A 14,200-nucleotide genomic window follows, 5' to 3' on the forward strand; every position below is an offset into this window, starting at 1 on the left:
CTGCTGTTGAGGGCTGTGGGAACGTCCAGTGTGTGTCAAACACACGGCGTTGAGAAAGGCCCGGAAGCCACCTATCCCAGCTGCCAGCTCTCATTAGGTTTCCACTCAGTCGCATGGAGATCCCTCCACACCAACCCTCCCCAAAGAGGCCTTGTGCCACAGGACTTCTGCAGCGGATTCCCGCACATTTCTCTAACGAGGACTGCTAGAGTAGGCGCTGGAGTGTTCGGACACTGATGCATTCCCACCCGCTGCTCTGCGTTCTTTTTGAAAATGCGTCTGGTATTCATCATAAAGCAGTTAAGTGTGAGCATCTGTCTGTTATCCTAATATCACTGGGCAACAGCTTTATTACTTTTATCACACTAACTACATTATAATACTTGGTTACAGTTTTTCCTGTGACATGTTTGCTCTTATAGCACTTTTTATACTGAATTCAAATCTGTTTTTATCATTTTTTCTATTGACAGCTTTTAAGTGACAAAGCAATTAAATGTTGCCATGAAAATATATATTACTTTACTTTTACTTTACTTTGTTATTATTACTTAAATACTCATCACTATTATGACATTATTAATATTATCTAAATGAAAAGGGGTGGGTTTGGAGATGAGGTGGGTGCAGGGTTAGGGAAGGGGGCGGGGCTGGGCCAGGGGGTGGAGTTAACAGTCTTTTTGACCTCAAAACTCATAGTTTGAATAGCAGACAATTACCCTAAATCTTACTGTTTCATGTCTTTCATGGGTTTGTCATGAGAATAGCCTTCACATTTTACTCTGCATTTTCATGCTCACGGCTGGAGACTTCCCTTGTTTTTTGTATGTATTTACGCAGCCTTGCTTCAGCTCAAAAATGATCACGGACAGAGATTAATGACCAATGCTTTAATACAGAGGCCAGATCTTCAGAGAGGTTAGAGGACACCCAGCGCTGCTCTTAATAGTGCACGATCTGAATAACGATACGCATGCTTTGGTGCCTTCAGTGGAAATACCCTTTAGAGAACTCCCTTCAAGCTCATTTAATGACCTGCCTGGGCCTCTGGAAACCAGTTTGAGTTTCACCCTTCCAGAGATAACCAGTACATTTTGCTTTCTTTGCTTCTGTCTGGCTTCCTTGGTGCAGACATTCAGGTATCACCTGCATTTATTTTGTTTGTGGTTGGCGAACGATTGATCACTTATGCATTACTTTTCACACAGGTGCTGAAGATACGGCCAAAAGTATGTGGACATGCCTACTAATAATTGAGTTCAGTGTTAATAAGGTAAAATGGATGTCTAAGCAAACAACAGCTCAGCCACCCAGCAGTATTCCAGGCAATCTCACCCAGCAGTATTCCATGCAAGCCCAGCCAGCAGGGATCTAACATCAGCACAGCGTCAGCACAAAAGCTGTGCGACAGGAGAGCGATGAAATCCATGTCCACGGATGAGCAGCTGCACACAAGCTTAAGAGCCCTATACACAATGCCAAACACTGGCTGAAGTGGTGTCTGGGAGCAGTGTGTTCTCTGGAGTGAAGAACAGAGAATTAGGGTTTGGCAGATGTTAGCAGAATGCTACCTACCAGTGTGTGGAGTACCAACAGTAAAGTTTAGTGGAGGAGCGATGATAGTTGGGGCTGTTCAGTGAAGGGAACATTAATACTACAGCATACAAAGGCACTTGCATGGTTTGTGGCAACAGTCTGGGCAGGCTCGGGCAGGCTCTGACAGGCTCTTTCCTGTTCCAGCATTACTGTGCCACAAAATGAGGTACACAAAGCCACGACTTGAGTCTGTGTGGTGTAACTCCAGTGACCTGCACACAGATGTGACTCCACACCTCTGAACGTCTAAAAAAATTTCAAATGTCAAGTTCTGTTGCAATCCTGTTTCCACAGACACTGGAGATTGAGTAGACCTTTCAAAATAAGCAAATTTTAGTGAAAGCATTTGACAATATTAGTCTGTTATCAGTATTGCTGCTGTTGTTTATGAATGTGCTTAAACACATTCATAAACAGCGTCTTCAATAATTAACTGACCAGACGTAGCAACATAACGGCAACAACATAAAAACAATTAGAGTGATTGTACATTTACGTGCATGGTTAGCCATTATAAAATCTGCTACTGGACCTTGGAGACTATACTGCAATCAGCAGAGTGTGATGGACAGCTAGACAAAGCAGCTGAAGTGAATGGACTATGTTCTCAGAAATGAGACACTGTGATTGACAAACTCATCACTCACATGTGGCTCCTCATTTTCCTCCGGGAGGCAAAGTGTTCATTTAGCATACGAATTTACTTCCATTTTATGGTACATTTCAGCATCTGTCAGTCTTACAGCCTTACAGAGTAAACCTTTACTGTAAATGACAGTCCACTGAATACAGGCAGAGATTCTGTGTTATCCTAGCAGCGAAGGCGACCAAAGAAAACGCATTGTATCCTGATTTCAGATTTTATGAATATAGAATTTGTGAAAATGATCTTGCAGTGCTTATCACTTTTCAACCAACTTAAAAAAAAAAGATAACTGTCAAAATTGCTTCAAAAACAATCTTGGTTCATCATGGGGTGCTATGTGGACACCATGGAAACCAGTGACCAGTGAGAACATCATGTCTATGTCCAGGCTTCAATTTTTTCCTGTTTGGAGTTCCACTTTATAGACAGATCTACTTGGTGCTGTAGCCTGTGATTAATGCATTAGGGCTAATTATCTCATATGAGTGGCTGTAGGTTATTAAGTGTAATCACACAGAGTAGTAATTTACTGTATGACAGGCAACATGCATTTAATGGAAATGGCCACGTCCCACTTGGTGCAACGTGAGCCATTCATCCACTAACCCTGACAGCAACCCGCCATTCGCACCGAGTGACTCAGGCCTTTATGCTCTCCAGTGCTGCATTAAATTGCATGAATAGTGTTTTTAAAAATCACGCCTTGAGCACTCTTTATTTCACTGAAAATTGAGCTGTTAAATCTCCACTTTGCTAACACAGCAGTTGTTTAAAAGTAAATCATTTACATAAACACTCACAGACAGTGGGGAAATGCTACTTTTAATTCACAAGGATAAAACTGAATGAAGGTTAATGATATTACACATCCTAGTCAAATATTGTTTTTCTTTTTCCAGAAAAAAAAAAGTGCTCATTTGTACTACTGTTTTGTGTGCATCAGTCTTCATAATGAACACAGTCTCTATAGCAGAAAGCTTTGATACATTGCCTTATTTAACCCTGGGGCATGCTATTTACAATTATGCAGTGTTGATTTGACAAGCTTTAATTAAATTAAAAATATGAAAACATTTAAAGTATTAGTCAGAACAAAAACGTATTATGAATAGTTGTTTAAAATCACACTGCCTATAAAATAGAAGCAGCTTAATCAATAACCTAGAGGAATTTGAATCTAAACACAGTGCTTCAATCTATAAGGCAATGTTAAAAGTCACAAGGTTATTCAGTGTACTTCGATTCGTACTGCTGCTTCGTCCACCAGAGATGAGCCACTCTGGTCTCATACATTCAGCCATTGACAATAAGCTGACTGATGTGTGTGGGCAGGGTGTAAAGAATGAGAAAAAGAAACAGGGCCAAAATAGTCAGGATCAGCAAAGCAATGATATACTTCTTATATTTCTTCCAGATGAAGAACACAAAGGTTTTCATTGGGTTCACAAACCAGTTGAAGGACGTCTTGGGACGACTGTAACAGACGAGAGAAGATTCGTTATAGGCTCTCCTGCACAGCTCAGACACCAGCAATTACCACAAAACACCAAAATACACCAGCATACAACACAATACACCAGCATACACCAGCATACACCAGCAAACACCACAATACACCAGCATACACCACAATATACCAACATACATCAGCATACACCAACAGACACCAGCAAACACCAGCATACACAAACATAAACCAGCAAACACCACAATACACCAGCAAACACCACAATATACCAGCATACACCAGCAAAAACCAGCATACACCACAGCTCCTAGCTGACTTTAGAAAATTGGATAAAATATCAAAATTGCAAACACATCAGGGTGAACGGGGAGAACCTTTTACAGAGGTGCCAATTATCACATACAGGTGGGACACACCACAGCATGAGTTTGTGGAGTGTTTGGACTGGTTTGAAGGTGCCTAAACGACTATGGGACAAGTTTTGCCCTTACTTTGGCTTATCCAGGGGCTCTGGTTCCTTGCGCGCTTTGCCGACAGGGTTCTTCTCAGCTTCCTCTACTGTCACCAGCTGGAACTCAGCCTCCACTTTGCCCTGGGAACAACAAGGATTGCAAAGTGAAAAGCAACCATCAGAACAGGGCAGCCGTCCAGAGACGGCAGCTGGCTCTCGAATGTTCACTAAAAATAACCGACAAACCAAATGACCCAGTGTGAACGGGTGAGAACATTCTAGAGAGTTTCTATCCATCACACAGAGGCTATTCACACCAGCCCAGCATCTGAGTCGGGGTGTCACAGGATTATGGGTAACAGCCATTAATCATGGTCTCATTTCCATAACGCTGGTCTGAACAGCATTGGTGCAAGCAAGGTTCAGTACCATTAAGAAGAAGGTATTCAGTACTATTAACAGGAAGGTGTTCAGTACCATGAACAGGAAGGTGTTCAGTACCATGAACAGGAAGGTGTTCAGTACCATGAACAGGAAGGTGTTCAGTACCATGAACAGGAAGGTGTTCAGTACCATGAACGGGAAGGTGTTCAGTACCATTAACAGAATGGTGTTCAGTACCATGAACAGGAAGGTGTTCAGTACCATTAACAGAAAGGTGTTCCCACTGCTGTCGACGAACTGCAGGTCTTCCGGCTTCATCTTGCTGCGCTTGCTCCGTTTCTTCTTTTTCTTCTTCTTGTTCTTCTTCTCCTGCTCGGCCTCCCTCTCCTCCCTCTCGATGTCCTCCTGGCTCTTCAGCTTGATGAGGGGCCACCAGCCTTTCATGCGCTTGCTGCGGAAGATGGAGAAGCGTGGGCTGGCCCTGTCCTTGGCCATCTGCACACTGCACTGCTCCGAGGACTTCGCTGCCCGCACCATGTCGCTCAGCCGTAGCTCGATGGAACCTGGGTTAAGTTACGGGTTAGGGTTAGTGCTGGGGTTAGTGTTGGGGTTAGGATTAGGGTTAGGGTTAAGTTACGGGTTAGGGTTAGTGCTGGGGTTAGTGTTGGGGTTAGGATTAAGGTTAGGGTTAGGGGTTAGGGTTAGTGCTGGGGTTAGTGTTGGGGTTAGGATTAGGGTTAGGGTTGAGTTATGGGTTAGGGTTAGTGCTGGGGTTAGTGTTGGGGTTAGGATTAGGGTTAGGGTTAAATTACGGGTTAGGGTTAGTGCTGAGGTTAGTGTTGTGGTTAGGGTTATTGCTGGGGTTAGTGCTGGGGTTAGGATTAGGGGTTAGGGTTAGTGCTAGGGTTAGTGTTGGGGTTAGGGTTAGTGTTAGGGTTAGTGCTGGGGTTAGTGTTGGTGTTAGTGTTAGGGTTAGTGTTGGTGTTAGGGTTAGGGTTAGTGTTGGGGTTAAGTTAAGGGTTAGTGCTGGGGTTAGTGTTGGGGTTAGGGTTAGTGTTAGTGTTAGGGTTAGTGTTAGTACTGGGGTTAGGGTTAGTGCTGGTGTTAGGGTTAGGGTTAGTGTTTGGGTTAGGTTAAGGGTTAGGGTTAGTGCTGGGGTTAGTGTTGGGGTTAGTTTTGGCATTAGGGTTAGTGTTAGGGTTAGTACTGGGGTTAGGGTTAGTGTTAGTGTTAGGGTTATGGTTAAGTGTAGGGTTAGTGTTAGCGGTAGGGTTAGTGTTAGGGTTAGGTCCATGTAAAGTTAGGGTTAGGGTTAGTGTTAGGGTTAGGGTTAGGTGTAGGGTTAGTGTTCGGGGTAGGGTTAGTGTTAGTGTTAGGGTTAGGTCCATGCATGGTTAGGGTTAGGGTTACTGTTAGGGTTAGGTGTAGGGTTAGTGTTAGGGGTAGGGTTAGTGTTGGTGTTAGGGTTAGGTCCATGTATGGTTAGGGTTAGGGTTAGGTGTAGGGTTAGTGTTAGGGGTAGGGTTAGGTCTATGTATGGTTAGGGTTAGGGTTAGTGTTAGGGTTAGGGTTAGGTGTAGGGTTAGTGTTAGGGGTAGGGTTAGGTGTAGGGTTAGTGTTAGGTGTAGGGTTAGTGTTAGGGGTAGGGTTAGTGTTAGGGGTAGGGTTAGTGTTAGGGGTAGGGTTAGTGTTGGTGTTAGGGTTAGGGTTAGTGTTAGTGTTGGTGTTAGGGTTAGGTCTATGTATGCAGGGGGCAGCAGAACGTGACACAATGATTATAGAGGCGTTGGTTTTCCCCGTGTTCCATCTGGAAAGATGCCTTGACATATTTAGCAATAACTGTCACAACATTATTGACTACGCTGTAAAATCAAATGCACTTGGATATTTAATCAACCAGTTTTCCTTGTAGTTATTTTTAAACTTGTAAATCCTAATGGAGCTTCATTAACTGTTCTGTTTATCACACATTATGGTAGTGGATGTATCCATTGATGACTCATTAGTCAGTTATAAAGGCCACCCCTCCCACCCCCACAGAGCCCATGAGGTGCACTGTCACTTACGGACAGTGGCTGTAATTAATCCAAGGACATGGAAATTGCAGAGGATGACCCGATACTGAGACTGGCACAACTGATGCTATATCAGTGTTGTTTAGTAATCTTAGTGGCTATTTGTATTTGTTGGAGAAGACGCTTGTATTTTCTCTTCTATGTAATGGGTTTGGTAAGACTTTCTACAGTCAACTCTTCTGTTTACAGGGTTTTCCCTACATTAAGGTCCATATGTATTAATAATCGATTATTAACAGGCTGAATCTATAGATATTCAGGAAGTGTTTTTGTCTTAACCAACCCGGACTGTCCTGTTTTGTTAATATATGCACTAATCAGTAAGGGGTCTTTGACATTTAGAGGCCCCCCCCCCCCCACCGTGCAGGCTCAGTCCACTCACCCAGGAAGTCGTTGGAACCAATGCGATCGTAGTCCCAGACCTGGAGCACCAGAACGGCAGGCTGCCGGAACTCCGTCTCATCCAGGGAGAAGATCGATTCCTTTTTTTTATACGTGACCTCCTTCTCCGTGGGCAAGTAGTCAAATTTGAAGACAAAGCGCCAGTTGAAGTTGCCTTCGCCCGTCAGCGAATTAAAATGCACGTCAGTCTCCTGCTTGTTGTCCTCCAGTCCCTTAATCCAGCTGGTTGTTCCACACACACACACACACACACACACACACACACACACACAAATACACACACACACACACACACACACACACACACACACACACACACAAATACACACACACACACACACACACAAATACACACACACACACACACAAATACACAAACAAATACACACACACACACACACACACAAATACACACACACACAAATACACACACACACACACAAATACACACACACACACACACACACACACACACACACACAAATACACACACACACACACACAAATACACACACACACACACACACACACACCACACACACACAAATACACACACACACACACACACACACACACACACCACACACACACAAATACACACACACACACACACACAAATACACACACACACACACACACACACAAATACACACACACACACACACACACACACACACACAAATACACACACACACACACACACACAAATACACACACACACACACACACACAAATACACACACACACACAAATACACACACACACACACCCACGCACATACACATACATACACACGCGCAGGCACATGTGCACGTGCACACACACACACACACACGCAAACACACACACAAATGCACACATACACACATTCAAATACAAAAGTGCATTCACACACCCACACACGTAAGACAAAAATCTCAGGCATTAAGAGCAATTACTGCACCGATAGAACCCAGAAAACACGACATAACAGGAAATTCATCTGGAGCTTTTGAGGGATTGAAAAGTGGGACAGTAAAGCAAACAACCAGCTAAAGTGTAATTTATTTGTTTCAACTAAGTGTATATTCTGTTTGTATATGCTCCCATACATGCATGCGTATGTGTGTGTGTTTGCATGTTGACTGACCCTTTGACATAGATGTCACTCGATGGCTCTCCTGTAAAAGGGTTGACATCATCCAGGACAACATCATCAGTGTTCCAAATGATGACCCGTAGTTCATAGCTCAAGTGAGAGAGAGCAATGTTCATTTCCAAATGAAAAGCATAAAATAACAACTGTAGTTTTGCTAGTCATGCCTAATGTCCAGTGGTCACATTATGTGTAATGTGTCTATGTGTAGAGCTTCAGCGTATTGTGAGTGCTACCTGACAGGCAGTCTGGGTGTGATATTGATGGGTGGAGGAGCAGGTACATCAACGGGAAACATGTCGATCCACATGTGAACGTAACCCTGCCACGCCAAAAAGAAAAGGCACAAGCAAACTACAGCAGCAGTAAGTGTGCCTCACAACTAAACACTCTCACTCTTTACAAACTAAACACCAGCCTAAAAGGATCATCCCAACACTTGTCAACACTCACCAACACTTGCCAACACTCAACACAAGTTGACACTCACCAATATTCACCAACAATTGTCAACACTCATTTACACGCATCAACACTCGGCAATACACATCAACACTCATCAACACTCATCTGCAGTCTCATCTGACCTAGAGAAAAGACACCAGCTGCGTTTAAGGAGTGTCAGGGGTCATGTACTAATAATAACTATTATTAAATGATTTAAACAAGTTTACAAGGTTCTTTACATGATCAACATAAACACCAAACTATGACAATTGAATAAAACCACAACAAAATTGTTATATGTAGTCTTAACTACAAAGCAATAGCATTTCTCACTAAACCTTTTCACAATGTCAATGCTGCCTTCAGTCAACTAACTGCTAGCTATCATCTGTGAAAAACATCATATACAAGCTTAGCACGTGAGCAGCATGAAATCAAACAGGTGTTCAGTAAATATAATATAGTGTAAAATACAAACTGTGACCAGGAATATGCATATTAGTGCTTGGCAGTAAAATATTTTGCTTGGGAATGGGAGGGGTTGCTCGGGCTGCAATTTAAACTCTAAATGAAATCTAAAATCTGATGGGCTATGCTGCTCAGTCTGACTATCCACCTGTTTGTGCCATTGGTCAGTTGTTCTGGTGCATGCCTGCTTTGAACGCAGGGTACCATTTATGTTTGAGGGCGTGGGCAGAGGAAGACTGGCGCCTGACCTGCGGCATGCCGGGTTTGTCCTCGTGGAGCAGGGAGCGGACCTCCACGTGCTCGGGCACCAGGGGGCACGCGCCCACGCAGAACTCCCTCATCTCGCCCCAGCGCTGGAGCACGCTCAGCGCGCGGTGCTCCTCCAGCTCCGCGAAATCCTCCTCCGTCTTCTTATTCTTCTTTAGCAGCTCTGAGGGGGCGGGAGAGCGGCAGGCTAACGTGACGGTCATAAGAGCTAATGTGACGGTCATAAGCGCTAATGTGACAGTCATAAGCGCTAATGTGACGGTCATAAGCGCTAATGTGAAGGGCATAAGCGCTAATGTGACGGTCATAAGCGCTAATGTGAAGAGCATAAGAGCTAATGTGAAGGGCATAAGCGCTAATGTGAAGGGCATAAGAGCTAATGTGACGGTCATAAGCGCTAATGTGAAGAGCATAAGATCAAATCTGAAGGGCATAAGCGCTAATGTGACGGTCATAAGCGCTAATGTGAAGAGCATAAGATCTAATCTGAAGGGCATAAGAGCTAATGTGACGGTTATAAGCTCTAATGTGAAGGGCATAAGAGCTAATGTGACGGTTATAAGAGCTAATGTGAAGGGCATAAGAGCTAATGTGACGGTTATAAGAGCTAATGTGACGGTCATAAGCGCTAATGTGAAGGGCATAAGAGCTAATGTGACGGTCATAAGCGCTAATGTGAAGGGAATAAGAGCTAATGTGACGGTCATAAGCGCTAATGTGAAGAACAAGCTCTAATGTGAAGGGCATAAGAGCTAATGTGACGGTCATAAGCTCTAATGTGACAAGCACTAACGTGAAGGTCATAAGTGTTAATGTGACGGTCACAAGCAGTAATGTGATGGTCATAAGCGCTACCGTGATGGCCATATGTGCTTTCATAAGTGAAAGTTGCAGGTTTGTGCAGGGGACTGCAGGCTTTTAATTTTTGGCGAACATCAAGGTGCACATTTACAAGACATGCAGGCAGACCTTCCGGAAACGCGTCTTCTGGGATCTTGAATATTTTGTTGAGAACTTTGACCTCCATCTCTCTGTACTCGGGGGAGGGGATTCCGTTCTTGCGGCAGAGTTCAGCCAGGATGGTAGACGGTTTCTTGGCATCTCTCCACTTGTTATAACCATCCCTGCCATCAGAGGTCACAAGACTCAAGCTCTGTAGCAGGCTACGCCTGTTCATCTTAATCTTTAGTGTGGACAGAAATGAAAAATGCTCCGAGCAGCTGCAGGCCTCTGAACAGCTCGGGCTTCGTGGGAGTAAATCACGAGTGATAAAGGGCAGAAAAAAGATAACTTTCAAGCATGCAACATTGATGATGTCAGCACCGATAGCAATTATGGCAAACGGAGATCTGAGAGGCTGTCGTAGACAATAACTCAGTTCCATAATCTGACAGGGTAATTAAAGGAAAAAAAAAATCTGGAATTTTCTCTAAATTAAAAAGATGATTTCAGCAATATGAGGTATTACGTATAAATTGTAAAGGGCATTTATCTTGTGTGGGGATCTGTGTCAGTAATTGCTCAATGTTCAGAGGAGCCCCTGACCACAGGGGTCTGCTGTCTCCTACTTGTCGTAGTAAAGAGCGACGCCGCAGCCCGCCCGGTGCCAGCTGTAGAAGCGGTTTTCCAGGTCGACACGCGTCTCGCCGATGACGTCGTCGGAGCCGATCAGGTCGTGGTCGAACACAGACAGGGTGAGTTCGGTCTCCAGCGGGAAGGACACAGTGAGCTCGAAAACCCTGAAAGAAAAAGAGCGACGTCCCGTAACACAGCAACCGTAACACTCTCTCCGTGGAGAGAGCGCCGCGTAGGCTGTCAGTCAAAAGCTCCACACGCCCACCACAGGGAACGCTCTGGAGTAGGGGCAGTACGGGGGCTGTCAATCAAACCAATGACACGCCCACCTCATAACAGACACTGCAGAGAGAGCAGAGCGTCAGCTGTCAGTCAAACACACTATACACCCACCACACACACAGTGAAGAGGGCAGAGACAGAGCGCAGCAGGCTGGCTGTCAATCAGATGCTCTACACACCTATCACACAACGTGAGAACCGTGGACGCAAAAAAAAAAAAGATCACACGAAGTAAAGAGCAGAAAGAAAGCAATATAACTGACAAAGATTATGTCATATGGGAGCACATGAAGATCTCAAAATGTGCTTTAATTTGTGTCAAACAGCAGAAAGCATATTGGTGTATTTCTTTATATATAAAATGTATGTTTAATATAGGTCAGCGTGTGATGTCTTAGCACTGAAATGCCAGATGCATATACTGTTTATGACTATTGCAAATATATTTACGAATACTGAAGATGTCATATTTATCTGTCAGATCTCACACATACAGACAAGAGTCTGATATGCACGTCATGTTTTGATAAATATGAGGTACACAAGCTCCGTGGGGCCAGCATTCACAACGGCCAGCGAAACCGCTCGGGGTGGGTGGGGGGTGCACTCACTCTCCGAACACGGGGTTGAGCTGTTTGGGAATGTAGCGTTCCTTGCTGCTCTGCTGTTGCTGTCCCACATTCACCACCACATAGGGATCGGCCTTCCCGTTCGGATCCACTGGGGCCAGGTTCGTGGCCTTCGCAGCGATGAGCGGGATGAGGGAGAACGGGATGCGGGAAAAAGGGAAAGGGAAGTGAGAATGAATATTCGCCCAAAAGCAATATGAGTGATCTGAGGAAAATGATTATTCGGAAATAAAAAGATGCTGGAATATATTACCCAAAGTATGGAAGCCATATAAGCGTCTTTTAGCCTTGCTTTAATAGGATTGACTTATTTAATGACTATTAATCTTTTCTTTCAGTTGTTTGAGTTCATACATGGCTTTTTTTTCCCCTCATACCGATGTAGTTCAACATTTTAGAGTTGGCAGTATTCTTGAGAATGAACAGACCAATCTAAATGGCTGAGAACTTTCTAGAGAGTTGACAGCTATCACCCAGGCTATTCCCACCCCAAACCAGGGTTTGAGCAGTATAAAAGCATTTAAAACCATAACTGTTATCAATAAGCATCAGGCCTGTGTACTTTTCATGTGCAACACACATAAAACAGGTTGATCAGTATTTATGAAGTTATCTGAATGGCTGGATTCTTTTTTACCTTCACCACGTACACTCGGACAAGGACTTTGACTGGGGTATTTTTGGGGATTCCGTTAGTAATCTGGAAGTCTGCTTCCTCGTCATCAGATGCGATGGGATAAATCAGAAATGACCCCTGCAACGCAGCGAGAGTTGTGTGGGCTAGAGCTGCGTCTCACAGAGCCTGACCCAAGCCGAGAGGAGGAAGCGTCGCTGGGTCGCTCACCTTGTATTTACCCATGATCCTGTCGCTGTCGTCGTCCTCTTCGTCTTCGACGTTAGACTTGCCTTTGTAGAGGGGGAATGTGTGCAGCCAATCCATGAACTGATTGAACTCATTTTCCAGCTCTGATTTGTAAAGCTGAAGTAAGAAAGACCAGAAATAAGGGAGCAGTGGTGGCGCAGTGGTGAAGGTGTTGGACCAGAAGGTTGCTGGTTCACATCTCCCCACCACTGTCGGGGCCCCTGAGCAAGACCCTCAACAGCTCAAGTTGTACTCAGTCAGAATTGTAAGTCTTTTCGGGTAAAACCGTAAATGTAAAAAGAAAAACAAATACACATCAAAGAAGAGATTCTGAATTTGTACTGCTTAACACAAAACAATAATAAAATAAAATATTTGAAATAATCCTAAGAGGGGGCAAAACACACTAGAAACGTGGAAGACCCAAACAGGTCACACTCTGACACACCTTTAAGGTGGCGATTTTCTTCCTCTTGGGTTTGGGAGGCTCTATTTCCACAATCACGGCATCGTCCTCCTCTACCTCCAGGGCAGCGATGTTGAAGTTCCCTCCCTCTGGCCATCAGAAGACACTCGTGAGAACAGTCTCCAGTAACCGCTTAGCACATGCAGTGCCAGCAGTCAAAAGTCTCTCATCCGCTCCACAATTGGCCCTACCACCCTACCTCCATCCTGGGGGTCATCCATGTCCTCATCGTTCTCTTCCTGAAATAACAACAATGGCTGTCATGCACTTTAACCTACATGAGGTGTAACGGATAACAAAGCAAAGTTTTATCAGAAAATAGCGAGGCAGGCAGAGAACAAAGGGGTGAAGCTTCTACCGACAGGCTTTGCTCTGATCAAAGGATGCTTGTGCAGGGCTTATTTTTCTCTAACACCACGGTTCCTTACTACCGCTTGGAGAAATGAAGTCTGTGTTTTGCTTACACGTAACTGGATAATATAAAAATAACAGACACACCATCCTTTTATTTATCTTACTTTCCCTTATCCACACATATAAACAAGCTGCCCCTATACCATATGTGCATGTCGTTGTAATATTATTAGGGATCTACCCCTCAAGGCTGGCATGAAAGAACAAAGATTCGGTTATTCAGAAATGACCATTTTGTGTATGATGTATAATGTGTATGAATTAGAGCCCAGCCTTGTAAAGTGTTTAATCTGAGTTTTTTCTGTATGAGATATAATATGTATGAATTAGAGCCCAGCCTTGTAAAGTGTTTAATCTTGAGTATTTTCTGTATGACGTATAATGTGTATGAATTAGAGCTCAGCCTTGTAAAGTGTTTAATCTGAGTTTTTTCTGTATGAGATATAATATGTATGAATTAGAGCCCAGCCTTGTAAAGTGTTTAATCTTGAGTATTTTCTGTATGACGTATAATGTGTATGAATTAGAGCTCAGCCTTGTAAAGTGTTTAATCTGAGTACCAGTGGTTAAATGAAGCCATCACCTGCTTTTCAAGTTCTGCCAGTGATGCGTAATATTTTGACCACCAATCAA

General features: G+C 43.9%; 1 protein-coding gene across 5 annotated transcripts in view; it reads right to left on the reverse strand.

Moving 5' to 3' along the window:
• Positions 1–3,045: 3,045 nt before the first annotated feature.
• Positions 3,046–14,200, reverse strand: part of fer1l4 (fer-1 like family member 4) — a 29,363-nt gene continuing 18,208 nt past the window's right edge. Inside the window, exons 32-46 of one of the 5 annotated variants that reach the window (XM_035520329.2) lie at positions 14,151–14,200; positions 13,353–13,392; positions 13,136–13,242; positions 12,670–12,804; positions 12,463–12,579; positions 11,808–11,935; positions 10,908–11,078; positions 10,309–10,463; positions 9,321–9,502; positions 8,394–8,479; positions 8,152–8,250; positions 7,003–7,244; positions 4,807–5,108; positions 4,202–4,302; positions 3,046–3,716 (exon numbers count right to left, since the gene is read on the reverse strand). The exon at positions 14,151–14,200 is cut by the window's right edge and continues 67 nt beyond it. In XM_035520329.2, the coding sequence (XP_035376222.1) occupies positions 3,536–3,716; positions 4,202–4,302; positions 4,807–5,108; positions 7,003–7,244; positions 8,152–8,250; positions 8,394–8,479; positions 9,321–9,502; positions 10,309–10,463; positions 10,908–11,078; positions 11,808–11,935; positions 12,463–12,579; positions 12,670–12,804; positions 13,136–13,242; positions 13,353–13,392; positions 14,151–14,200 (2,096 nt within the window). In that variant the 3' untranslated portion in view covers positions 3,046–3,535. The other 4 variants (XR_014119450.1, XM_081705803.1, XM_081705802.1 and 1 more) reach the window with 4 other exon arrangements.

Source organism: Electrophorus electricus, chromosome 22, assembly GCF_041902795.1.
Source record: "Electrophorus electricus isolate QZ-2024a chromosome 22, ASM4190279v1, whole genome shotgun sequence".
NCBI classification, from domain to species: domain Eukaryota; kingdom Metazoa; phylum Chordata; class Actinopteri; order Gymnotiformes; family Gymnotidae; genus Electrophorus; species Electrophorus electricus.